The 27,056-nt window shown below is 38.3% G+C and overlaps 1 protein-coding gene across 4 annotated transcripts in view; it reads right to left on the reverse strand.

The window, feature by feature from the left end:
- Positions 1 to 27,056, reverse strand: part of LOC105355769 (pro-neuregulin-3, membrane-bound isoform) — a 269,668-nt gene that overhangs the window by 35,458 nt on the left and 207,154 nt on the right. For all 4 annotated transcript variants that reach the window (XM_020709401.2, XM_011484245.3, XM_023963089.1 and 1 more), the window contains exon 2: positions 11,228 to 11,357. In XM_020709401.2, the coding sequence (XP_020565060.1) occupies positions 11,228 to 11,357 (130 nt within the window). The remainder of the gene's footprint in view (positions 1 to 11,227; positions 11,358 to 27,056) is intronic.

Consider the following 27,056-nt stretch of genomic DNA (forward strand, 5'->3'; position numbering starts at 1 on the left):
AGTTTAGTCTGTTTAGTTAAAGTTTTATTATTATCCTATTGAATTCTATGCATTTATGATCCTTTTTGATTGCATGTTTACCTTACAAGACTTACGAAGCCCACTGAGAGACTGTTGTTGTGAATTTGGGCTAAAAAAAAACTCGTAACAATCGTTACGCACGTATTTTTATCTTGAAGTTGCGTCATGCCATCAAAAATCTACTTTTTAAAAACGTTTTATCCAAACCCCTAAAGACGGGCGCAATGACTCAACCTGAAGACGCACCACCTAGATAAATAAGAACCTTTATCGACATTTGTTTTATCAGCCCAGGATTATGTCTGCCACAGTGATGAATGCGCAAATCTTTATACCTTATCATCAGCAAGTCCTGAACAAAAGAAAAGGTATGCAAGACATTCCTATCAGCTAAATACTCACAATTAATCCGTTCAAATCTTAAGGAACTGGGTTGTCAGGGTTATTGATGGTGCATACACGTCCCTGAAGAGTCCACCAATCAGCACCATGAGAAGATACAAGCACACCCCCATGCATTCACTTTTCACGGCCACATTTGCTTTCCTGTTTGGGTAAAAAATAAGTTGTGAGGCTGTAAATTTCCTGAATTTATTTTGGAATTTATTCGTGTACATGCAGCTCTATGCATGTAAACAAACACCCTGGTGAATTTAGAACTGCATGAGTGGATTATTTTTGACTTCTCACTCAAAGAGAAAAGGTAAGGGTGTACCTATATTTGAATCCTGAAAATCACGTGCTTCACAACCCCCCCAAAATAGAGTTTTAAATTGCTATTTAGCTTTCAAACGTCTGTAAAAGTTACACAACCCAATCGTGCAACCCTCTTTCCTTAGTGAGTTTCACAGAGACGGATGAAGTTAGATGTGGTTTTGAAGCTGCAGACACAGCATACTGCAGTTCTCTTCCTTATACTGTCATCTGCAGTATCACTCTGGAACCCAATTTGGTGTAGCTGCCTGCATCACTGCTGCTCTTGTGTTGTCTGCTGACTGCTGATGGCCTGCAGACAGCATGTATCACTCTATTAAATCCTACAATAATGTTTTAAAAAAAACAGGATTTCTGACAGGGAACTGAAGTGAATTACAATCCTTTAAGGCTATCTGTCTTAAGTCAAGCCCATCCATCCTCTATTCCTGTACAGAGTTATAGGGAGGGTGCAGTAACTCCCATTCAATGAAGGGCAAAAGCGGGGGGTACACCCTGGATAGTCTGCCGGTACGTTGCAGGACCACACAAAGACAGACAAGCACACACACTCACACCTAAGAGACAGTTTAGAGTCACTAATGAATTGGAGCATGTTTTACACTGTGGGAGGAAGCTGAAATGCCTGGAGGAAACCCACACACAGAGAACATGAAACGACCTTCAAGCTCTGAGGAGAGAGGGAAAACCACCAAACCACCATGCAGCCCATTCTAAGTAAAGTCTGAAGTGATAAAATTCAAGTCAAAGTCAAGTATTGTCTCTTATGATTGATACTTAAGGAGGACTTAAGTCAATGAATCTGCAACTTGATCCTGACTCTATAGATCACATTAATCAAATCCCACTCCTTTGTCAGTTTGCTGGCAGGTGAATCCTGTTGGCTTCACTGCAGTTTCAATGCAGACTGACTGTTCAGCAAACCATGGAGCTGCAGTGAACTACAGTAAATAGCTTGAGTGGTGTATTCTCCAAGCATGTGAACAAAAATAAAATAAAATAAAATAAAAAGTGAAATTACATGCAAAGCAAATGGAATTTTGTGTAAGGGTCTGCACATAAAAAGTGTGTGTATTGGTATTTGTAGCATCAGAACCACGTTGACATAAATACATGATGGTCAGAAGTGAAAGCAAATCAAATTAAAGGGTGTTTGACTTGAAGAACTGTATGAACTAAGATCTGCATGCTTCATTAGATCTCTTTTTTTTGTAAAGGGACAACACAGACATTTCTATAAATGTGTCAGTCTTAGCTGCACAGCTCATTTTCTACTGTTGCCTCCGGGCAAGACATGAACTGTCAGTGATACAGATAACAAATCAACCAAACGACAAATAATGAAAGTCCTCACACGTTCTGATGATCATGATATCTAGGGATTACCTTTCGTCATGAATCATATGGAGGCAGTAAGAAGCTAATCAGTGTTTCTGATGACTAAGGGTGAATTCACACTTGACAGGACTGATCTGTGCCAGGGTTAATTTCTTCAAATAGTCTGCTCAGTTTGGCAAGCTAGAAAGCTCACCTGACTTCTGATGTGAACCAAACGAAGCTTGGTCTTCATGAGGTTCCTGGCTCATGAACCACAGGGAGTAAACAATAAAAGTGATGTGTACACTGTCCTCCTTTCAGTCACAGGGATTACGTTCTAAAAATAACGTTAGGGAAGTTGAATTACAGATGCTTTAAAGGGCCTATATCATGCAAAATCTTTTTTTCCGGCTTTTATGTGCAATGTAATGTTAATTCCTCACAAACAACAACCCCAGCATGGTAATTTGTTCCATTCATGCATTTCTAAGTATCCTCTAAAAACATGCGCTATGAGCACCAGCCCCTCCCAACCCATGAAAACGAGGTTCTCACATTCATATGTATAAAAGTGAGAACAGCCCCTTTCAGGAAGAGTCTGCGCTGCCAGCACGGCCCCCAGGCTAACACACACTACACAGAAGAGAATAATTTGACATCGGTCAATAGCCAATCCGACTGCAAAACAAAGTGCGCTGTTTAAAAAAAGCAGGCATAATTGCACTGAGAAAAAAAATCTGTGAAGCACGGTGCAAAATAGAAAAAGCAGGACTCATGAAAGAGTTGGAAAGTGTCTAACAGGCTTCATGAAGCGTAGAAGGTGAATAATATCATGGTCACTGATGATCCCACTCCCTAAAATACCAATACACCACTAATAAAGAGCACATCTAATGTTTTTGTTAAACTTATCTGATTTATATAAATAAGCCTGAAAGATTTTAATCTTCTGGAGATTTTTGCTATTCATGATTCCATTGACTCCAATTTTCTTTTTATCTAGTTTCACTGTGTTCCCAGTGGTCTTTTGATTATGATTATGCAATTTTTAGGGAAATGAAAAAAACCTGTTGTTTCCTAGGAGATAGTTTCTTTAGTGCGGCAGGATTTCATTCGAAATTCACCTCGGAGTTTTGGGTGGAAGTGTTGGTGTTGAGTAAGTCTATCCCTACTTTACTTCATCCATCTGTTGACTTGCTCTTCTGCTAGCTACCAGCCACTCACAACCCAAACCTAACATTACTGGTGCAACAAAAATGGCAAGCAATATCAGATCATACCAGCCATACAGTTTTGATCTAGATATCAGCTCGGACGAGGAAAATGATCTAGATTTCTACAAGTGGATACATCAGAATGGAGCAGAGAAGGGATGTTGTGACCTGCTGACTCTAGTTTCTACGTCACAGCTTTAAGCTTTTCAAACAGCATTTTTTACATCTGCTCCTGATTCATGATTTGAATAGAGAAATAATCTGTGTTAATCTTAATTTTTTATGTCCTCCGTCATGAGAAAAATGCTACAAGAACATGTTAAAAACGCCAAAGACACAATTAACGTTGGAGTGGGTCTTTAAGGCAGGTACAACAGCTGAAAGGCTCCTTGGTAGTGCTTGACCAGATTAAAATGTTTTAACCCTTGTGCTTTCCTAGGCACTTTAACGTTGGGAGTTGGGTCATCTAGACCCACTAGACAGTGCTCTGAGCCTTTTTTCTTCAATGATTTGTGATCTTCACTGGTGTCAATGGATTACATGAAATCTTTACATCTTTATCCACCTTTGTCATGGAAGGAGAACACGTCAATGTAAGGGTGAGGTCATCTAAGATAGCAAAAGGATTACAGAGGGAATATTTAGGGTATCCATAAAGGTTGTTTTTGGAGCTTCTCCACTCTGAGCAGAAAATGCGGATGTTCCAGGTCCCTTACGTTTGTGATTCTATGAGGGTTCCCTTCTGTGAGGCAGATTGGGAGACAGACGAGTCTGAGCTGAGGGCCCATGCAGCCTTTTCAGAGTAAAGTGCAGTGTAGTAAACAGCATCGGGGCTGGTATACCTCCAAGGTAACAATGAGACTTCACATCTGCGTAATACTGCACCCAGTTATTCTTCCTTCCCTTTTCTCTCTGTTCCACAGGCCTACTTTTCTCTTTGTTTTTTGTCGAGCATTTCACCAACTGAGTGCATATACAAATAAGCTAATTTCATGGGTTAGGGAGGTATTTATATATGTATTTGATTATTAATCTAGTTACTTTTTGTTTTAATTTTTGGACACATATATTCAGAACTCTCCATCCTGCAAATGGGCAACACAAACCGAGAGATTTGGAGGGGAAAAAAACTTGTTTATGAGCATACATTTGCATAATGTTAACACATCAAACCTGCACACTTGAAAGGGATGCCCTAATTAGGAACACCGCCATGTTATCTTGGGTCTCTTTCTTCCTCATTTAGAAAGCGTGAGCTGTCATCAACTCCTCTTACTTTTTCTGCTTCTCATTTCTATTTCTGTGGAATTGAGACATTTTCTGCATTTTTTCACAATGCTTCAATGCACTTGAGTTTTTAATCTGCCAACGGCTTTTCTGGAAATCTGTCTATTTTCTTCACCTTCTCCCTTCTTCTTTGTCTTTTGTTTTCCTCTCATGATTTTGATCACATGTAGACAAGTTGAAGCTTATTTTCTTTTTGTTTCTCTTGCATGTCATTCGAACAACGAAAAAAAAATCCAACCTTGAATCCCAAACTGCTGTTTTGCCTCCCATAGGGGCTTGGTTTGATGCATTTGTTGGACTACTAATTTGTCAACTAGTTCTTTTTTTTTCCAGTCATACCAAAATTTCTACCATGGAACAAAAAAAAAGTCAAATTACATTCGCCTTTGATTTCATTCTTTGTTCAGTAAAACGTTTTTTTATTTTCAGCTGCACGAACAGAATGAAGCTGACAGTTGAAGCAGTTGAGTTACTCACATCAAAATAGTTAAATGTACTATTTTAGGCAAATAAACTCTGCTCTGTCTGCTAGTTAAAAGATCTAAACAAAACTGATCTGGTAAAGCCACTAAACACACTTAAGTGCAGTTTATACATTATATTTTATACACACGTTGCAAGTTAAACCTGGTTGAACTTTGATCAATCAGGGACTCGTATTTGGTAGTTATGTATGTACTATAACTATAACTGATGTTTGTGCCAGGCTGGAATTCTACACCAAGCCTTTCATATGTCCAAATAGAACAGTGACAAAAAAAGCCTGGGGCAAGATTCACGAAATTTGCACCATATCTATTCAAGAACGTTTATCCTGTTCTTGAACAAACATCACATGCCAAGTTTGTAGCTTAACACTTTAGCAGTGACTTTTCATGTCTTCAAATTATTTTTCACCAATGTTGTTTTAAAACCCTTAACCCTTGTGCTGTCTTAGATGACCCCACCCTTGCATTGACCTGTTCTCCCTACCATGACAAAGGTGGATAAAGGTGGAAAGATTTCATGTAATCCATGGACACCAGTGAGGTTTACAAATCATTGAAGAAAAAAGGTTCAGAGCACTGTCTAGTGGGTCTAGATGACCCAACTCCCAATGTTAAAGTGCCTAGGATAGCACAAGGGTTACAGGTGTGAAGACATGCTCCGTCAACGTTTGTTTTTTGCATCTTCTGACTGCCCCCAGCACAGGGACAGAATGGTTTCATCCAAATTCATGCAAAATGAAATTTTAATTGTGTTCAGTCTAAATCAGGCCAAAGTGTCACACTGGTGTCTAGCCACACCATCACTCTCATCTCCTCTTCGTCGCCATTCCTCTAAATAAAAAACGCTCTTTTCTGGTTTGTTTTTGCCTCATCTTTTTATAATTCATCCCTACTTCAATTTTTTGCAATCCACTGCATTTTAAGTGCTCATCTGTGCATCTTAGATGATTCAGTAGCAGAAAGTAATGTATTCTAGCTTTGACATACAATAAGGCCTAATATCCATTTCCTTTTCTCCCACCTCAAAGCATGCCACGACATCTGAGCATACATCATTATCTGAAAGACACTAGACAGTGTCTTTCACTCACTGATCTCATAAAATCAATTTAATTTGTAATAAATCTAAGTAATCTAAAACATTTTTTGCTTCAGTTTAAAATCAGGGTCTTTTTACCCAATGAAACTCAAGATTTAAGTTTTCTAACCTTCACCTTAACTTGCATTAGGTACCTTTTAAACCTTAAAAGTTATTGGCCTTAAAGTATTTTCAGTTTTGAGCATTTTTCTGCTAACAGGCTGTGTGCAGGTCCAATGTACTGTTGTGTACAAAAAACAAATGGATAACATCATTCTAAACCATTCTTCCCTTAGCTTTAGACATCATTGTCTTTCATTATGGTTTATTTTGGGGATTTTTTAAAACCCCAATACAAGTAACTCCTGATAAGTTCCACTCTGCAAAGCTTTGTACGACAAATTTGCAAAAATGTTTAAATTGCTGGCTGAAATGCAACCCATGATTAAAACTGGATCACCTGCAGCATCTACACAATGTAAAGGCAGTTCTATGAAATAATGTAAAAGCAAAAGTTTGTTCTTTTTATAGAAAAGAAAATAATAATAAAACTACACTCAATTCAATTCAATTTTATTTGTATAGCCCAAATTCACAACAGTCATCTCAATGGGCTTTCGTATAGATAATTGAAAAAAATCGCTATACATGGAACTTTCAGACCTTGTGTGAACTAGACACAACTTTCCTTTAAAAGAACAACTATCTGTACTGAACATAACAAAACTGGGTGATATTGAAGAAACAGTTTGTGAAAAACCACTTGAACCACTGAGCAGCAAAGAATAACTGTTTTAATGACATGATTTGTTGTATACAGATATCTTTAAGAATTCTAGAAGTTTTATTCAAAAATTTGTGTAGGTTTAACTCAAACTGAGGATTCCAAAGGATTTTATATTGGATCAACATTTTTATCCGATGTGTGCATCAGAGAAAAGTGTCCTTTTATTTGACTTCGATATTTAGGTTCATGGTCAACTCAGAAGTGTGCCATCATGAACCTAAAACCAAAACAGTTTACCGTTTTGATCAACAGTATAATTTTCTGTGCAGACATGAGTCTGATCTTTATTTTTTTTCTGCAAATGTGCAGTTTGACATTTATTAGGCTCTCTAAGGCTTCATTGGTATTTTTTCCATGACCCAGAGGCTTCTTTTCTAAACATAAGGAAATACTCTGTGTTTTCCACCTCTAGTAATATTTCTTGCACTAAAATTGCATCCTCCAATACTTTTCAGACTGATAGACTGGTAGTTGCTTCTCTAAGATCTCAGTGTCATTTAGTGAACACACAGCTAAGGACCACAAATGCTTATCAATGGAAAAAGGTATACGTTTTGCTTTTGTATACCTAATGAAATATGTTGCTTGAAAACTAATGATTCATAGTTATTTTTTACATAATAATTTAAGTAATTCATCTTTGTCATGTGCTTTATTGATATTCCAGGATTCTTAATTCTGTCTGATAAAGTTATGAACCGGATAATGATATATCATGTTATAAAATGGTTACGGTAGAACTGGGGTGTGATTATATAAGTTCGCTTCCTTCCACTCTCTTTCAAGCAATATTTTTTAATATGTCTAAAGATCCTAAGTTTTATTCGTCATTGTATGAATGTACAACTGATGATTTTATTGTTTTTGTGTATTATTCTTATTTGATTGGTTGAAATAAACCATCTCAAATCAAATCAAATGATAACTATACAAGTTGCAAGTGTATACTGAGGTCTGACGATATTACTGGCATATAACGTGTTGAGTGAAGTGTGTCTAACAGACCGTGAATTCCCTTTTCTAGTCAGTTCTTTAAAAAAAGTCAAATTAAAAACTATGTAGATATAAATAAGTTCTTGTTCGCTTTAATACAAACAATGCTGAAATTACAGTTTTTGGTCATTCAGGTACAATAATCATAAAACACCCTTTATTATAATAAAAGTGTTGAATCTAAGTAAATGGGAAGCTTTTGAGTAGAAAAAGGCACGATAGGAGTTTAAAAGCAGATAATAAAATCCTTAAAATTACAAAAAAATTCAGTCTCTTTGGAAAACTTTCACAAAAATAAAACATTAATTGTATAAAACAAAAATAGACAAAAGGTAAAACCTGGCTTTTTGCCAGGAATCTAAAAATGTTATCTTAGCACATTGACTAATTTACTGGTTTACTAAGCACTAATTATAGAACGCATGACTGTGCTGCCCAAAGCACTGAGTAGTGTAATACACTGTGTTAGCCAGGACGAGGAATCCATGTGACTCACAGGTTCCTGCTCACTGCAGTCAACCCGCCAGGTTTCATAAACCGATGGGGTGAAACCAGGCTCTGCAGGACAACCTGCACTGACATTTTTCAGGAATACTACTTCATGCATGAATCATTACACCTAGGAGAAATCACTATAATAGAAGCCAAGAAGTGCCTTGGAAAAAAATAAAATACAAAGAATATTTCTGTCACAAATCCTAGCAGAAAAAGTCTCAAACTATTCCTTTTAAATATCCGTATTGATCATATTTCACAACCTCATTTTTCCTCAATTTGTTTTAATTACGAGTCAAATGAGATTATGCATTGATCTTGTTCCTGGGGAGAAAATTTGTCCTTTTATTTGATAAAGATAAATTGTTGTTAACTGAATAGTTTTATGTCCTTTTAGCAATCCCTGTGGATGCAAATTTGAACAATATTTGTTTAAAAATTGTGGTCTGGGATTAAAAAAAAAATCCTCATTTAATAATATAGATTTTAAATTGATCCGTTTTTCATGCCGTATGTCGCTAATTTGTAGCGTACGATTAAATCCAGGACTTCTCTTAATTTATCATCACCTTGAATGGAAAAAAATATAATGAAAATTTTTCATATTGTTGGAAAGAAAGTCAGACAAGAAGGTGTTAAACCATTTTTTCTTATAAAATACGAATCATTTTTTGCAATTCCACACTTTTGCTGTCCACATCGTCATATCAGAAAAGCTTATTGCCAGACAGTAAAGCACCAGAGATCAATCTGGTATCTTTTTTGTCTGTTTCTCGACACTTGCATTAAAATTCAAAGAGAGTGTGATCAAGGCCATGAACCTCTGCTTTTCAGCGGCCAAGCTTGTCCACAGACTCTGCTACCATGGCAACAGATGTGAACAGCAGTCCTCATGTGTATGTCTCCTCTTTCTCTTCTTTTGCGACTTCTTCTGTGATTCCGTGTTGCCTGGCGACTTTTTGTCTTATTAAAGCAAAACATTCCAATCAGACAAAAAAAGACACAAAACACATTTTTTGATTTACCGACTTTCTGGCTAGATTACACGTGTTTGCATGAACTTGGGTTTTAACATTTAGGAAACCACTTGTTTTCTTTTTTGTTGCCTTTTTACAGTATTCTGAAACCAGGTTTTCAGAGCTCCTTATGCTTTTTTCACATCAGTGTTAACAGATATCAAAAGAAACTGACAATGATATCTTCCATTTAAGGTGTTAGTTCTATTTTATGGCAACTAGTTTAGATTGTAATCCAGTAACCACCAAGTCATGGTAAAATATGAACCGTTTTGTTAGTATTTAAAGTGTCATGTGGCTAATTTTATTGGAAAATTCAGACGTTTGTGGAAAGGATTGCTTGATTATAGAAAAACTATGAAAAAATATTTAAAGTCCAACTTTAGAGGTTTTAAAAAAATGTACTAAACGGTTAAAAAGGTACCTATTTTTACTGGGTAATACTCATGAGTTTATTGACAACACTTTTGGCTTTTGAACTTCGTTAATCCTTGGTGGCATAGATTCAACAACGTACTGGAAACATTCCCCAGAGAGTTTGGTCCATGTTGACATGAGAGCATCACAAAGTTGCTGCGTATTTGTTGGTGGCACATCCATGATGCCAATCTCCTGTTCCACCACATCCCAAAGGTGAGGTATTGGTTTAATATCTGTTGACTGTGGAGGCCATTTAAGTCCAGTGAACACATTGTCATGTTCAAGAAACCAGTCTGACATGATTCCAGCTTTACGATATGGTACCTTATCCTGCTGGAAGTTGCCATCAGAAGATGTTACACTGTGGTTATACCCTGACCCTACCGTCTAAATGTGGTAGCAGAAATGGAGTCATTAGAGCAGACAACGTTTTTCCAATCATTTATTGTCCAGTTTTGGTGAGTCTGTGTGAATTGTAGCCTCAGTTCACTTTTCTTGGCTGAAAGGAGTGGCACCCAGTGCAGTCTTCTGCCTCAAGGTTGGATGTGTTGTGTGTTCAGAAATGTTTTTCTACAGACCTCGGTTGTAACCAGTGTTTGTTTTTTTAGTTACTGTTGCCTTTCTATCAACTGGATCCAATCTGGCCATTCTCCTCTGACCTCCAACATCAACAAGACTTTTTCATCCACACAACTGCTGTTCACTGGATATTTTCTCTTTTTCAGACCATTCTCTGTAAACTCTAGAGATGGTTGTGCTTGAAAATTCAGTAGATCAGTAGTTTCTGAAAGACTCAAACCAGCCTGTCTGCAAGCAACAACGACGCCACATTCAAAGTCACTTCAACACCTTTCATCACCATTCTGATGCTTCTTTGCTTCAACTAGCAAATGGACAGGGGTACCTAATGAAGCTACCTTCTCAACACAGGAAAACTTCAATGTCTAGTCTCCAAGCTGGGAGGCCTCAAGTGCTCTCACATATCATCATTGACTCCAATCTCCAAAAAAGCACAAAGTCCAACCTCTTTTTGAGAAGGTTGACTCCAAAGCCTAGCTTAGCCAGGTGGTACCTCTCTGTACCGTCCAAAGAGGTGATGAAACATGTCCAGTTAAAAGTTACAAGACTCAATTCTATGGCTGAATGTTGTCAGGCCTCTGCTCCACCCTTCAGTCACTGTCTGATCTACATCCAAACCCTCAGGCCCTCCACCAGGGGAAGAGCCCAAAGAAATTCGCCTTGTCTTTACAGACAAGTCTGCATTAGCTCAACTTCCGATTCAGGGATTTGTTAATGACCATAATAACACAGACTCAATATTGATATAACATAAAAACTTGCACACACAAGTGAGCTCTTTTCAGGAGAAGATTTTATCAAATGAGATAGCCACTTACTTGCAGTGCTTGTGAGGGCCACTGAGAGTCTCGATGACAAAGCATTCCCCTCCATTTAGGCAGTAGGCCAAGTCCTTGTCATGGCAAGGTTTGAAATGCTCCGAGTGGAGGGGAGGGACGGTTGGAGAAGCTGGAGGCCAAAGAGAAGAAAAAAACATCTTCAGTTACAATTTGAATCATTTCAGAGGAACAGAGCAGAGAAGAGAGGAAACAAAATGCAAGAGATTAAAAGTTTTCTTCAGGAAATAATTAATGCTGCATTTTTGCTTTCGAGAAGTTTTCATGAATTTGATAATTTTCTTGTGTTCTGTGCTTTCTTTTTCCATGATGCAAAATAATAATAATAATAAAATCGCAAGGTTTTTCAATGAGAATAAAAAGGTCTGGCTGCAGCAGAGTTGATTTATGTCCTGCAATTAAACCAAACAAAGGGGAGACTCATGAGACACTGCATATTCCAGACACCACAGCTTTACATTGGTATGAAGTCTGCAAAGTCAGCAACAAAAGATGGATGGAGAAGAAGTGATAATGCTTCCTTTATGGTCATGGTGAAGCTGTTGGAGAACCTGTCGTCTTGTAGCGACCATCACAACTCATTGCTGCTTGGGAATTGGACACAGTGCTCACAAATAAAGTTCAAAAAGTTCCACCTCCTGAGCCCTGTTTTTCTTTCAGCTGCTTGTCCAGCAAAAGGACTGAAAAATATTCCATGACGTTCTGCAATTGAGAGATAAAAAACTCAGCATGTTTTATAGAGATGGACTGATAAGAAAAAGACAATCACTTTAAAAAAAATCTGGTTAATTGTAGATAAATATATCCAGGGGGTGGATTTAGTTATGAATCTTGTATGGCACACAGAAACATGGCAATGTTATCACAATGTTGCAAAACAACCCTGAATCCTTAATATATATCCACTAGAATACATATTAAGTATCATATGAGGCTTATGAAGTCACATTGTAATCTAAATTGAGCCACTTTTCTAGTTTTCTTTAGGTAAAAAATTCTTTGACAATTGTTTGAAGTAAATTTCATGATAAAAATGAAAGTTTGTTAATAAATTCCTTGAAGGTTCATTTGGGTTTTAATGTCCATGAAGATGTTTATGATTGCAAAATCCAACCAGCACATTCAACAGCTTTTTGGGAAATTGTCTTAGAATAGGAAAGGTTTGATCTAAAACTAAGACAGGTTTGGTGCCTGCTTTGGTTTGGACAAAATGCATTGTGGGTAGTAGTCCAGCCTTATCGCATGCCGATAAGTCATTACTCCTTAATTGTAATAATTGCTATGTAGTAAATTTAATCGAGTTTCCAGAAAGAAGGTTGGATAACGGGAAGTGGAGGCTGGCTTACCCCACACTGACTCAGCTGTAAATTTCTAAGAAGCTCTCCTCAACCCAGGTGTTTTGATTTTAGCCAAAAACGGCATAATCAAAATAAAAAAATCACTTTGAACGCTTTTACAATGGATCAAAACAGGATTGAAGCGGGACTTTAAATACAGTATTCCCGAATAGAACGCTGATAAAAGAGAAGAGGTAAAAGTTTGCATCCTATTTGCAAAAATTGCAGGTAGGATTGTGATTGATCGAAAGAAACAAACAAACATAAAATTTACCAAAAATCTGCAAATACAAAAATAAGTCTTTGGACGTGTGAGGGTTTAGTGTTCTTTCTCTTCAAATGTTGGATAAACCATTTTCTGTATCTCCTTCGCATCTCTTTGTTTCAGCTTTGTGAAATGAATCTGCAGTGAACTGCAAATCAAACACTATTAATCTATTGAAAAACCATTCCCCCAGGAAGGTCTTCACAGAGAATTTCAATGAATGACTGTTTGAAGATGCTTTGTGCAGAAACTGATGCAGTCATTTTTAAATAATGAGGATTTTGCAGACCAGACAAATCCAAACACTTATCGCTTCTCTGCCAGCATTCCAATCTTTCCTGAATTAATAACCTCAAATAGGCCAGCTCAGAAGTAAGTGTCGAAGCACAAATCAAATCTTATTTTATTGAGAGTTTGGTTAAACATTTTTTTTATGAAACGGAAGAAAGTCAAAGTGTTACAGAGATGTAGCCTGCATTCAGAGAAAAAAGTTAAATGATTATCGAACTGTTCAGTATCCCTCCTTGTAAACGTTTCTTCTTTTCTTGGTCTGTTCTTTCTCTTCTAGGTGATTAATGCGCTCACATGGAGGAGGAGAGAGGAAACAGCTCTGCTTGTTAGGGAGTCCTTTCATCCAGATTGGCAACAACTAAGCCTGCAGTCTGTTTGTGCTCACAGAAAAGGTTTCTAGACTGTTTCTGCATTTCTCGGGGGACCGGCCAGAAAGAGCCTATAAGATGTGGGGGGAAAAAAGGTCTGCTGAGGTGGTTTGTGGGTTCAGAGAGAAAGTTCTGGCATGTGTGCGCTGTAGGGCTGCAACGTTTTGCTCACTTGATAGTTTTACACGTAGTGTGGCGTGTTTGTGAGCGATGTGGTTTGTGCGGTCCCACTGAAAGCAACCTCTTAGTAGAGCAGGGATTCAGCATGCCATTAATCTCTGAGGTCACCCAGAGCATTCTGAAGGTCAAAAATGAAGCTGAATGTGGCGCAGCATATTTTTGAAACAATGCTCCAAAAATAGAAGAAGAAGCTGGCTGGACGAAGAAGCTTAAAGCTATTGTTGCCACTTAGCCATTGGGTTTGAATGCAGCATAGATGCATGACAACTGACTTCGTCTTTGTTTGTTTTTTTTAAACTAATGATAGATGTTTTATGACTGTAAAATCCCTCAATACACACTTTATGAACTTTTCTCTAACAGGCATGAACGTTTTCACACTTTTCTCTTGTTTTAACTCTCAATATTCAAATCAGTCCACTATTATAGAATTTAAAAGAGAGACCTGCTCGCGATCAGAGATTTATGTGGCTTTGGCTGAACGCATTCTGTACACGGTGCAGAGGATTTTGGTTGACATAGGTCTACAGCCAACCAGGATGCAGTACACAATGCACTGTAATAAAAAAAAGAAAATACGCAAAATTGCACTGAAGCAAATCTCAAAGAGTGGGACTGAAAAGTTCCCCGCGATATAGAGAGGAGCCGCTGTCTTTGCCATATAAATTAATCTAGACAAAAAAGAAAAACACAGTAAGAGACCACACCAACAGGCAAACTTTCTTGTAGGGAGAAAAACAAGTGTCCCCCTTTTCTCGCTCAAAGGAATGCTGCTCTCTGTGCTCCTTTCATTGAGAATACAAGTAGGAGGTCACAACTTATAAGCAGAGAAACGAAGTTGAAAAGTTCATTAGGGGCATCGTATAATGAACCTTTTGGGCAAGTTTTCAGTTCAAACAGCCCCCTTCCTTATCTGCTAAGGACAGTGTGCCCTAAAACCCCTTTCATCCCAGTTTAGGGTAAGAAGTGGGCAATAAGACACAGAAGAACTGTTGCTTAAAAGGTAAAAAGGTCATCTGTAAACTATAGATTAGGTTAACATTTAAAAAACACATTTAAACAATGATTAAAAAAATAATAATTCTTTCACATAACTTGAGTATAATGTACTCGCAAAACACCCCCCCCTCCAAAAAAAAAAAAAAAGACGTCAAATACTTTAGTAACAACAACATGGAGGCAAAAACCTGAAGACCAGACGATGAAATGTGATGCTGCACAGAGCCGGCTGAGCATTCACTGCATTGCAGATGGTTTGCCTAGTGAGCTCTGCACAGACCACTCTGTGAAAACAGGCCTTTGTGCACTTACTGCATAGCAGAACAAAACAAAAAAAAAAAAAGCAAAATGGCAGCATGTCAAGATAACTCTACAGTCAACAACACCTAATCCTGGGAACCTGATCCCACCTGTTGTCACGCACACACAGTCCCTCCAGAGACTCCTATTACCCACACCTGCATGGAGCAGATAGACTATTGCTTTTAATCCGTCTTTGTGGGAGCCAGCTCTGCTAGGCCAGAAAAGTCTACTCACTTCTCTGTGTTCAATTTAAAATATATATATATATATATATATATATATATATATATATATATATATATATATATATATATATATATATATATATATATATATATATTTGGAAAAGTCTTGCAGGCTTTGCCAAATGAAATGTGTTAAGTACTGGGCCTCATTTAGCCTCCTCTCTGTTGGGCTCTGGAGTGGAGAAATACATTTCTCTCCAGGTTTATAACTCCAGCTTTGCATCTTTGCAGGCTCCGTTCATGACACTGGAGATTATCATGAGCTGCCTGCTAATGTGAATATTTAAGGTACTGCTGCTCAGCATACCAATGCTTCCTGCTTTTGTTTGTATCATACTTGGATCTTTTATTCACACTATTGCAATGGAGGTCTAGGTTTACTATGGAATTTGAGTGTAGGCCTATTTATTAGCAATAATCCAGACTTTCTTATGCCCATTTTAAATAATGCTGTTATGCGATTAATTACTTTGAGCAATTCATTAATAATGACCTGTAATTAATACATCCTATTAATCTGACCTCATAATTGCTGTGAAAAGCCTCAATTTGAGATAGTTTCACTTAAATTTGTGACATTGTGGTGCAGTAAAATATCAAAATACAATTTAAAAAGTGGCTTTATGGAGTTTTTTTTTATTACAACAGACTTCTGACCTTTACTTTTACACCACCAAAGGGAATTCATTTTCCAATCACGACCAATTAAGGAAAAGACCAAACAAAACAAACAAACAGCAAAATATCAGGTTCAGAGTGTTCTTATTTAACACATCAAAAAAACAACAGGAACCCTTTTCTGAGCAATCCAAAAATATTGACCCTAAACTTCTTATTAATACCATGCTACCTTATTCCACAGTTTATCACAACAGCAAGAGATAAAAAAGTGGTTTTATAGTTTCCTTTAACTGGTTTGATGAATGGAATGAAACAGAAGAGAAGGAGTGAAGAGAAGAGATTAGAATAAGGAGGAAATGAGACACAAGGAGGTGACAGCGAAGGAAATGAACTATTTGGACTTTTGTTTCTTTGAAACAAACTTTTGCTTCATCATCTGGATGAAACCAAGTGGTAAGAGGTGATTTTTCCCTCCAAATTGATCCTTTATTTAACTTATTATGATGTTTAGAGTATATACCACTTTCCTTTCTTGTGGCAGAGCATTGTCAGTGCAGACTCTTTAGCTATTACCATGACAACGCGTTCCACTGCATATCTATAGTCTTGTTGTGAAAAATGATTTACATTTAAAATTAGCAAGATAAAGGTACATTATCTTTTTGATTTAAACTAAAATCTTGAAAATGGGTTAGCATCTTTACCGATGAGAAGGCTGTAGCAAATATTATATCAAGGGATGGCCTGTTTGACACAGACGCTCCTGCGCTTGTTTCAGCTTCATGAAGCAGAGTGGTTCGGCACAATGTTTCGGGGCGTGTGTCAACTAGCGCAGATCACGTGGTTGATGACGTATGAAGCGACAAATGCATCGTTTAGATGTCACTTGTGTTTGAACAGTTGGGTGCTCTATTCTCTGTAAATACAAATGAATCCCGAACGTTTCCCGACAAGTTCTATTGTTTCCCCTGTATTGGAATCAGCATCAGTTCATTGCACTTTACCATGGTTCCTGGTAAACAAAACATACTGTGGCTCAGGATCGTTTCAACTTGGTCTCTCCTAATAAGACAATTCACTATGCACGTTACTTATAAGGAAAATACTTGTACGAATATATGATGGTAAGAAGTCATTGTGTTAGTAGAGATGGCTTGGTGGAACAGTTATGGTATCTGCATTTGGAGAACCTGAGTTCAAGACCAACATTAGCTTAGTTGAAGCATATTATACACGTCCAGTCCACCACCAGATGCCGCTGTTCTGTGTGGTTTCAAAGCCCTGAATGGTTGGTTCATTTTTCCGGCACAATTACATGAACCCCAAGGAAAGCTTCATGGGGCTTCTAGTCCCATCCCTAATGATATCCAAAGATCACAATGACCTTTAGTGATTGTTACGAACGGGGAATGAGGGAAGCACCCAGGTGCAGAGAGGAGAAGGAGGCAGAAAGCTCCAGGATCTTTGATACTCAAACAAAACTAAACAAAATACCACTGCAGCTTGCAGGCAAACTAGAAACTCAAAAACTTACAATCACACAAGAACTAAGGGAATAGTAACCTATGGAGCAGCACAGGAGGAAGGGAAAGTGAGGACTTAAATACACACAGAACAGACGAGACACAGGTGGAAACAATGAGGGCAGATGGGGACCAAAGTAAAACTCGAGATAACAACATAACAGGAAGACTTTCAAAATAAAACAGGAAACGAAACTCAAAAAAATGACAGAAAAAAAAGAGCTAGAACACAAAAATAAAGAAACTGAAACCATAACAGTGATAAACAATGATTAAAGTAATTGGTTTTGCCAAATGGTCACCTCTATTTCTGTATCTCTGTGGATCCTTTTCTGTGAAAGCATGCATTGTATGACAAGAGTCTGTATAAACATTGGAACTGCTGCAGTCAATGTTTAAGCCAACAAAACAAGTTGACTATAACCATTACATTAGAAAAAAAAACCTGAAATTCTTATTTGAAGAACTGTATTGTTTGTTGACTTTGGGATATTTTCTTGCGCTTCAGACAAAACACTTCATGGTTTCTCACAGTTGTGTGCAAGTCCTTGCATTTATGCTAACGCAGCCCACATCTCCGTCACAGCGAGCTGTTTAAATCACAGCTGTGTTTCCATTTAGCAAACTCTTTACATCAAAGGAAATACGATAACACACTTATTGACCGTAGAAGCTGGTGGTAAAATACGCTTCTTAAAGTCAGATTCACAAATCACCAGCACTTCAGAGCCACTGTCGCTTTTCTTGGCACAAATAACTACAAAAAAAATCCAGCCTTGAGCTCTCACTTATTGTAACCATATGATTAATGATTGTGTGGTTCTGTGCACTCAGCTTCATTTAGTACTAAAAGAAGATAATTTAAATCTCTACATGGGTAAATTATGATTTTGTTTTGGCTTTAATGATAAAAAGAACACAAAAAACCTTACAATACAGGCTGCTCTTAAGTGATAGAAAAACATTTTTCAAGATGTTTTTAATCCTCTTTTTAGTAGTTTACAAACTAAAGTTTTGAGCTGTATTCACATGCACCTATAAAGGGTTGAACTGTACGGGTGCTGTAGGTTTTTGGGTTGTCTAGGCCCATGGAGGTCGCTCCTGTCGTGACCACAGCTTACAGGAAGCGCAGGTGTCTTCCCTTGTGGCTCATGTGGCCACCTTGAGGGATATCATGAAATGGAATGTACCATTGTGTGTGTGGTAAGTGTACTGTGAAATATTTTTAAGGATAATGAAGGCAGCACACTTATGATATGGGTGATGCTGCTGTGCGTTTACGTTGCACACTAGTCCTTAGAAAGGCGTGTGCACGGACCCCTTACTGACAATAATGATAATTAGGTAATACACAAGAGCCCATAGAACACCCATAGGATGTCCACTAACTACGCTCTGATTGTCTAATTTCCTTATTTCCAAAAGTCAGGCTGTGACAACGGAACATACATTTGTTACTTGAACACTAACAGGCTCCATGAATGGTTTGGAAGGGTTGAAAAAAATGAAAGATCCATATGACACACCTGCATCTAACCTACTCACCCATACTTATTCTTATGTGTTGTTAAAGTGTTTGCTAAAACCTGTTGCCCACACACAGCCTGAGGTAGAAAAAATCTGCATGAACATTTTCGCCCCACAAGCTCATTGAGCAGTGTGCAATCCTAAAATTGCAGTGCCCCTGTACAGGTTTACAAATTTTTCGCCCCCAGACAGCCCTTAGCCACCCGTAGGGGCAGTTGTGACTCATGCTCCGCACCAAATGCAACTCACATGTCAAATTCGTGTGGGACGCCTCTCTTTTATTCACTGCTTGATGTTTGACCAAAAACGTGTTCATAAACTTACCGTGTGGGAGGAGCTCTACCACCCATAATTTTTTAGCCTTATCACTACAGTGAAGCATTGACTGCATACATGATTTACAACGCATAAAAGATTATGTTGAGAGATCAGGTTTATTTTTCTTAGAGAGCTCTACAAAAGAGTCTGTGATCACGCCTCCATGTTTGGGTTCATGAGATGATTCAGAGAATTTCCCAGTAGTGACCATCTACTGTAGCACGATCGAAAAATAACGTCCGCTTTAAGCAGTACTTCTGTCTCTCTGTGACCTAGTTTGTTGACGTGCTGCCCTGCAATAGCCTGAGAAAGACGAATACAATTAGGAGCTTTTTTTGTTATTGTTTCAGTACAAATGAGAAGAATATCATAGAAGAATATCAAGTTCAGGATAAGAACAATCAGATTCTCCTCCATATTGGTTTTGGACTCCACCCTCTGATCATGCCATCCACATGTCTCGGGCCAAAGCTGAGGCCCTGATTGGTTGATGTGATGCATCTTCTTTGGCAAAGTTTCTAATTTTTGACCTCTTGACACGCTGCAACACTCAAACTGTGTTGCTGCTGGACTTCTGCGCCACACCCAATGCTCAAATTGCGCCGCAGGACCTCTGCATATTGACTTAACATTAAAACCTGATGCATCTTTAGGCAGGAAGGCAACACTAGAACAGAAATTGTGTAGAAAGTAAAGCCTAGTCAAAAAAACTGGAACACATAGTCCTTGATTATATCCAAAGCATTTGATCATGTGACTTTTTTTTTAAAGTTGTTGCTCCACAGAGAGCAGATACATGAATTTGATTAAACATTAAATTATAAATTTTGATTAATGTTCTTTACGAGCAATGTCCGACTTATTAATTCTATTTTGTATGCATCAATCTGCAGCAAGATTGCAAAAAAAAATGCAGACAGGGGTGCTTTAAAAATGTAAAACAAGGCTCTTTTCTTTGCCAGCAGGACAAGACATTACATCTTTTATTCCACATTAATTTCTGATTAAGCTTTTTTTTATCTGCATGAAAATGATCTGCAACACATCACAGCATGCGACAAAGCAACTGCTCATGTTCACCCAAAACCTCACGATTCGTTTATTATTTAACGAGTGTTCAAAGAGATGCACATTTGGAACATTTAATCTGTGGGCATCTTAGCTCCACCTACATACTTGGAATGCATGTTCATCTGCTTACACAGGTAAACAGTCTGAGCCTTATAATTAAAGACTTGCTGAAAATGTCTGCAATACTGCAAAATATAGTGAAATGATCTGGCATTTCTTTAACACACTACTTCCAATTCTGGACCGTGAAAGAAGCTCTCTCTTAGTTGTCTGACAGTGAGAGGTATGGTTGCCTGTCAATCATACGCGAGTGAGGAAAACAGCCTTGCAAAGCTCACCCTCAATCCTATCAGCTAAATTTGCACATTTAACAATAGTGACACACAAAGGCCCATCAATCACAAACAACCTCAACATTGTTCATTCTGTTGGTTTTCTTTGTTTCTTTTCTTTGTGTTCTTTTTTTAGCAGGTTCTGAATGAAGTGGCCCCGCACCTCTGGCACATTGTGAAGTTGCATGCAGCTGCCTCCATTTAGGTTGATTAGTTTGGTATTTTAATGGCATTCCCAGAGGTTTCAGGGTAACCTTTTCCCCTTGCAGTGTTTGGTCTTACCCAAACTCTTTACCAGTCTTTGTTAGAACAGAAAATTGCTCTCTGAGTTTTCTGAGTTCTAAGTAAACAGGCTTTAAGTTCACAGTGCTCCTTTTCTGAAAGTGATTTGAGTTACTTCATTTGGCCCATTTTTATTTGCACAGTAAAGAAACACTTCTGTGTTTTTTTTCCATTGATTGATTGATAGATAGATATACTTGTAATATTTCTTGTAATAATATAAATGCTACATTCCATAAAGATTCCCTCTAGTGAAAGAGAGGTTAGGATGCACGCAGTACAGCCCAAAGTTTTTACACACCTTCTCATTCAAAGAGTTTTCTTTGTTTTCATGACTATGAAAATTGTAGATTCACACTGAAGGTTTCAAAACTTTGAATTAACACATGTGGAATTATATACATAACAAAAAAGTGTGAAACAAAAAGTCATATTGTAGGTTCTTCATAGTAGCCCCGTTTTGCTTTGATTACTGCTTTGCACACTCTTGGCATTCTCTTGATGAGCTTCAAGAGGTAGTCACCTGAAATGGTCTTCCAACAGTCTTGAAGGAGTTCCCAGAGATGCTTAGCACTTGTTGGCTCTTTTGCCTTCACTCTGTGGTCTAGCTCACCCCAAACCATCTCGATTGCATTCAGGTCTGCTGACTGTGGAGGCCAGGTCATCTGGTGCAGCACCCCATCACTCTCCTTGGTCAAATAGCCCTAACACAGCCGGGAGGTGTGTTTGGGGTCATTGTCCTGTTGAAAAATAAATGAGGGTCCAACTAAACGCAAACTGGATGGAAAAGCACGCTGCTGCAAGATGCTGTGGTAGCCATGCTGGTTCTGTATGCCTTCAATTTGGAATAAATTCCCAACAGTGTCACCAGCAAAGCACCCCCACACCATCACACCTCCTCCTCCATGCTTCACGGTGGGAACCAGGCATGTAGAGTCCATCCGTTCACCTTTTCTGTGTCGCACAAAGACACGGTGGTTGCGACCAAAAATCTCCAATTTGGACTCATCAGACCAAAGCATAGATTTCCACTGGTCTAATGTCCATTCTTTGTGTTCTTTAGCCCAAACAAGTCTTTTCTGCTTGTTGCCTTTCTTTCTTTAGCAGTGGTTTCCTAGCAGATATTCTACCATGAAGGCCTGATTTACATAGTCTCCTTTTAACAGTTGTTGTAGAGATGTGTCTGCTGCTAGAACTCTGTGTGCCATGACCTGCTCTCTAATCTGAGCTGCTGTTAACCTGCCATATCTGAGGCTGGTGACTCAAATTAACTCATCCTCTGCAGCAGAGGTGACTCTTGGTCTTCCTTTCCTGTGGCGGTCTGCATGTGAGCCAGTTTCTTTGTAGCGCTTGATGGTTTTCCCAATTTTTCTGACTGACTGACCTTCATTTCTTTAAGTAACGATGGCCACTTGTTTTTCTGTACTTAGCTGTTATTTTCTTGCCATAATACAAATTCTAACAGTCTATTCAGTAGGACTATCAGCTGTGTATCCACCTGACTTCTGCACAACACAACTGATGGTCCCAACCCCATTTATAAGGCAAGAAATCTCACTTATTGAACCTGACAGGGCACACCTGTGAAGTGAAAAACATTTCAGGTGACTATCTTTTGAAGCTCATCAAGAGAATGCCAAGAGTGTGCAAAGCAGTAATCAAAGCAAAAGGTGGCTACTATGAAGAACCTACAATATGACATATTTTCCGTTGTTTCCCACTTTTTGTTATGTATACATTTGTTAATTCACAGTTTTGATGCTTTCATTGTGAATCTACAATTTTCAAAAATAAAGAAAATAAAGAAAACTCTTTGAATGAGAAGGTGTGTCCAAACCTTTGGTCTGTACTGTATATGATCAATACAATGATAACGAACTAAAAACAGTTCAAACTGACAAAAGAAAGAGTCCAAACTAAAATACTGACAACTTTTCTCCCATCCTCTGTCTCACTGTCCTTTACAAAGTTCGTGCACTCTAAAATTACACAAAGAGGAAAAGATGAGTTGTGACAAGACTTCACTGTGAACAGGTCCTGTCGCTCCCTGTCCATGTCAGGAAGAAGTCAGCAGTAGTGGTCATAATACTGTCTCAGCAAGCTTGCATATGTGAACAACATATTTCTAGGAGACATGCAATGTTCATGGCAGCGTCTCTGCAAAACCCTTACCCTAAGATTGAGAGAAAAAAACAACCCTGGATTGATTCAACCTGAGTCGCGTAGAAACTCTAGCTCCAGCCTTTCTAAACCCTCTCATTAAGTGATGGTGCTGCTTCCTCCCCTGCACGTATAATGGGGTACTGATTTTGCTGGGGGCACAGCTGTTGTATCCGTCCCCCTTATTTGGAAGTAGAGAATCCAGGTTATCAGTAAAGACAGGTGGGTGTTTTAATCAGTCAGCTGTGCAATCCTCTAAGTCCCCACCTAGTGCTTTGAAAAACCGCTACCAACAGCTTAACTTAAACAGCTCAGGGAAATAATTCATTTGAAACTCAGTGCAGGTGGATGATCTGTGTTTTTAACCTTTTAAAACCAGAGATTTTGCTCCAGTTTTGACATTCTTTTAACTTCCGTAGGTCTTCAACCATTTACGGAATTAATGTAATTCAGGCGAATTTTGACGAGAACAAAAGCATCTTTGTGCTGATATTCAACACTTAATAGTAGTGAGGTGCTTATGCAATCAACGTAGACTCAACTGATTCTGCTGCAACACCAAGTGCAAAGCCACTTTTCTCCACATCAGCATCCACTGGAATTACATAAATTGCACGAGTGGTCACAAGAGTCACTATAGTTCAAAGAGCGTGTGTTATTTTGCTGTCGCTGGTAGCATCTCTGGTGTTAAAGCGTCAAGTAAAAAAAATGAAAAAATTAATAAATCAGCCACAAAGTGCATCATTTTTTTGATGCCTGCCCTTGTTTTTGTTAGCGTCCTCAACTGCTGCTGTTGGGTCACAAGCTACTTTAACTTCAGTCTCATTAGATCTTTTGTCTGTCATCTGTCTTTGTCATCTGAAAGAAAAAAAATGGAAAACTGTCATCTAAAAAAAAAGGACTTATTTAGCAACTGACCAAATAATTGAAAACATGGACTCAAGCTCAGGAGAGATACATCTAGTTGTACTGGCTCGCTTCACAAAATTATTTTTTTATATTTTTAAACGCGTTTATCAAGGAGTCTTGAAGAACACTCTGTGACTTCCTGCAGTATAAGTGCAGTCAGAGAAGAGCCCAGCTGGAAATTATTTAAGAGTGAATAGAAGAGAGTGGTGAGGTTATGCAACTGAAGCAGCTCAGCCAGTTTCAGTGCAAAGCCGTTGGGGAGGTGGTGGTAGTGAAGGTTTTTCGCCGGGATCCACATTTAAAGTTGTGCACTTTTGTGTCAGACAACAGAGCGAGTGAGACTAATTGATCTTACAACGACTGCAGCTCATATGCTTGACCTTGGTTTACTGAAACAACTAAAACTTATGAGGCTTAGTAAAGGAGTAACGCTAAAGCAGACAAATTGTTTTTAGCTCAAATCTTCTAAACTGTCTTTAAAAAAATCCACTGATGCAAGTTTCCTTTTATTTGATTGAAATCATGTCCTTTGATCTCAAATTTGCCATTGCAACATAAATTCTGGCATGTTTGAAATTGGACCAACCGATGTAAAGGTAGACAACATGTATGACTCCTCAGATCTTCTTTACATCCAAAGGACAAATGAAAGCTCAACAAAAACCAACAAACAAAAAACAATTGATCTTAACAAATGAATTAAATTTTGATTGTCTTAGCTTAGTGTGAGCTCTGGCAGAATACAGAATTATCCTTGCATAATATTGAATGAACTCTTATTACTCAAACCTAAGTGACATATTAATCCGCTGTTTGTGATGGGTGTGATCTGTGGGACAAAAACATGCCCACCTGAGTTTTCAGCACCCCCGAGCCCAACCAAAGCTGCAAGAAAACAGCATCTCAGATGAGTTATGGTGTGTCTCTGGTGTCTGTGATGATATTTCTGGGTAATTTGATTTCCACTGCTTCTTTAACATAAAGTTTGTTTTTCCTCCTTTTACTTTGGTGTTGTCCCAGTCCATCATATGACTGTCTGGCAGCAATCTGAAGTTGCTGACTTGACGTTTTGTTGCTCTGCTTTGTCTTGCTTTGTCTGGTCTTTTTTTCTCCCATTTGTTTCCATGCTCCCTTTTTGTAGCTCTATGTACGCATTTGTACACCGTAGTTACATTTCTTTTCTTGGTCCGCTTTGTCTTTTGGGTGAACTAGTACTTGTCTGATTTCTAAATGAGTTTTGATTGCTGTGTTTATGTTTTGTTTCTTTGTGGGTCTGTTGTTTCCCTGAATGTATGGAATGATTATAGTTTATTTATATTGTTTACCTGTCATTTCCATTTTTTGTCTCATCTTGGATACTGACAGCATTTTAATGTGTGTTGAATACGTCTTTCCTCCTCTCATCTGTCTCCCTCATCTATGATGATGATCTGTTCCTACTGTGTCCTGACAACTGACAGTTGTGTTTTTGTGATGAGCAGAGCAGGTACTGGTCTGTGTGTGTGTGTGTGTGTGTATGGGAGGGAGGTGATTTATATACAGTTATTTTTATGCTGCTGTCCTTTATGTTTTGGATCTTCATGTCAGAGAGGTTTTTGTGTTTCCTGTTTCTTCCTCATGGGTGAACTGTATGGTTTCTGTAGCCTTCGGAGTGTTGGGATGACCACTGAGGTTTGTGCTTTATTCTATTGCCAGAATTTGTGTTCTTTTGGTGACACCTTTTTTTCCCCATTTCCTATTTCTTTTAAAAGTGCAATTATCCATTATTAAAAAACAGGAGCTTTGTCGAGAATATGTCTTTTAAAATATACAATTCCTGTCTGCTTCTGTCTTTTTAATCCTTTTCATTATCTTCCTTATCCTTTCCGAAAGATGTTATGGATACTTGTCAAAACTTTCACATAGTATATAGCTACTGTATAGTTTTCACTCAATAAAAGTTACAGAGGTTGTTTACCTTGACATACCACTACTGCTGGCCTGCCGCCTTCCTCTGATAGGTCCTGTCATGACGCTACCATCATCTGGGTGGGCTCAGAGAAACCCTAATGCTTTGTCCTGGGCAACGCCCATTCCGAACAGCTGATGGTACACATCATGAAAACGATGAAGACTGCAGGCCAACCACTAAACTGTTATATTATTACAAGACAGAAGCTGAAAGCTACACTAAAGTCCTCCAATCTTTTGGTGACAGATGGTGTTTATAGATAAATGCATATAAAATGAACAGTAACACAATCATACTCCTGATTCTGTTATCAAAAACAGCTTTTATGGCATCATTGACAGCATCAAGGAGCCCTCATCTCACCGTTTCAGTTGAGGATGAAAAAATGGAACATAAAGTGAAACATTTGATATTTTTCTAGTTTAGAGTTAAGTGGTTAAGGGTAGAGAAATCATTTTTGCTTCACAGCAGGGGCATAGCTAGGGGGGCAAGGGGGGGGGGGTAACTGTCCCCTCAGCAGAAAGCTTTACCCCCCCCCCCACTTGACTCCCTATTTTTGGAGTCAATATTAGTATCATTGTAGACGAAGAAAAATAAAATCATTACAATTATTCATAGCACCTCAGCCAAAAAAACTGCTGTTGAAATACTATTAAAAATAACAATAATTCAACTATAAACTACATTTTTGATCCTTTCATTTGTAGTGGCTGTTTACTCTACTGTTCCAATTTGCCTCCCTACCAAAGACTTCTGCCCCTCTCCCACCCTCATATAACATGTTTCACAGTGAAATTTAAGGCTAATTGGAAATTCTTCATGTACATACAAACAATTTGAACTTAATTTCAATCATTTTGAGAGTCAAATGATCAATAAATCTTTATAAAAAAAATAAATAAAAGGATGCATCGGCCATCCTGCAGTTTAGACACAAAGCTTCCTTCAATTCTGCTTCCTCACTGTCAGCCGTTAAAGTAACACATGCAGGTGGAGCAGATTTATCTCTGTGACAAAGGCGAGTAGATGCTATTGAGATGACATGAAATGACAGATAGCAAAACAGAGTCCTTGGGATTGAAGGAGTAAAGATGACTCAGACGTGGAAGTCAATTTGACTAATGTTTAC

This window comes from Oryzias latipes, chromosome 15 (assembly GCF_002234675.1).
Source record: "Oryzias latipes chromosome 15, ASM223467v1".
In the NCBI taxonomy this organism is placed as follows: Eukaryota; Metazoa; Chordata; class Actinopteri; order Beloniformes; family Adrianichthyidae; genus Oryzias; species Oryzias latipes.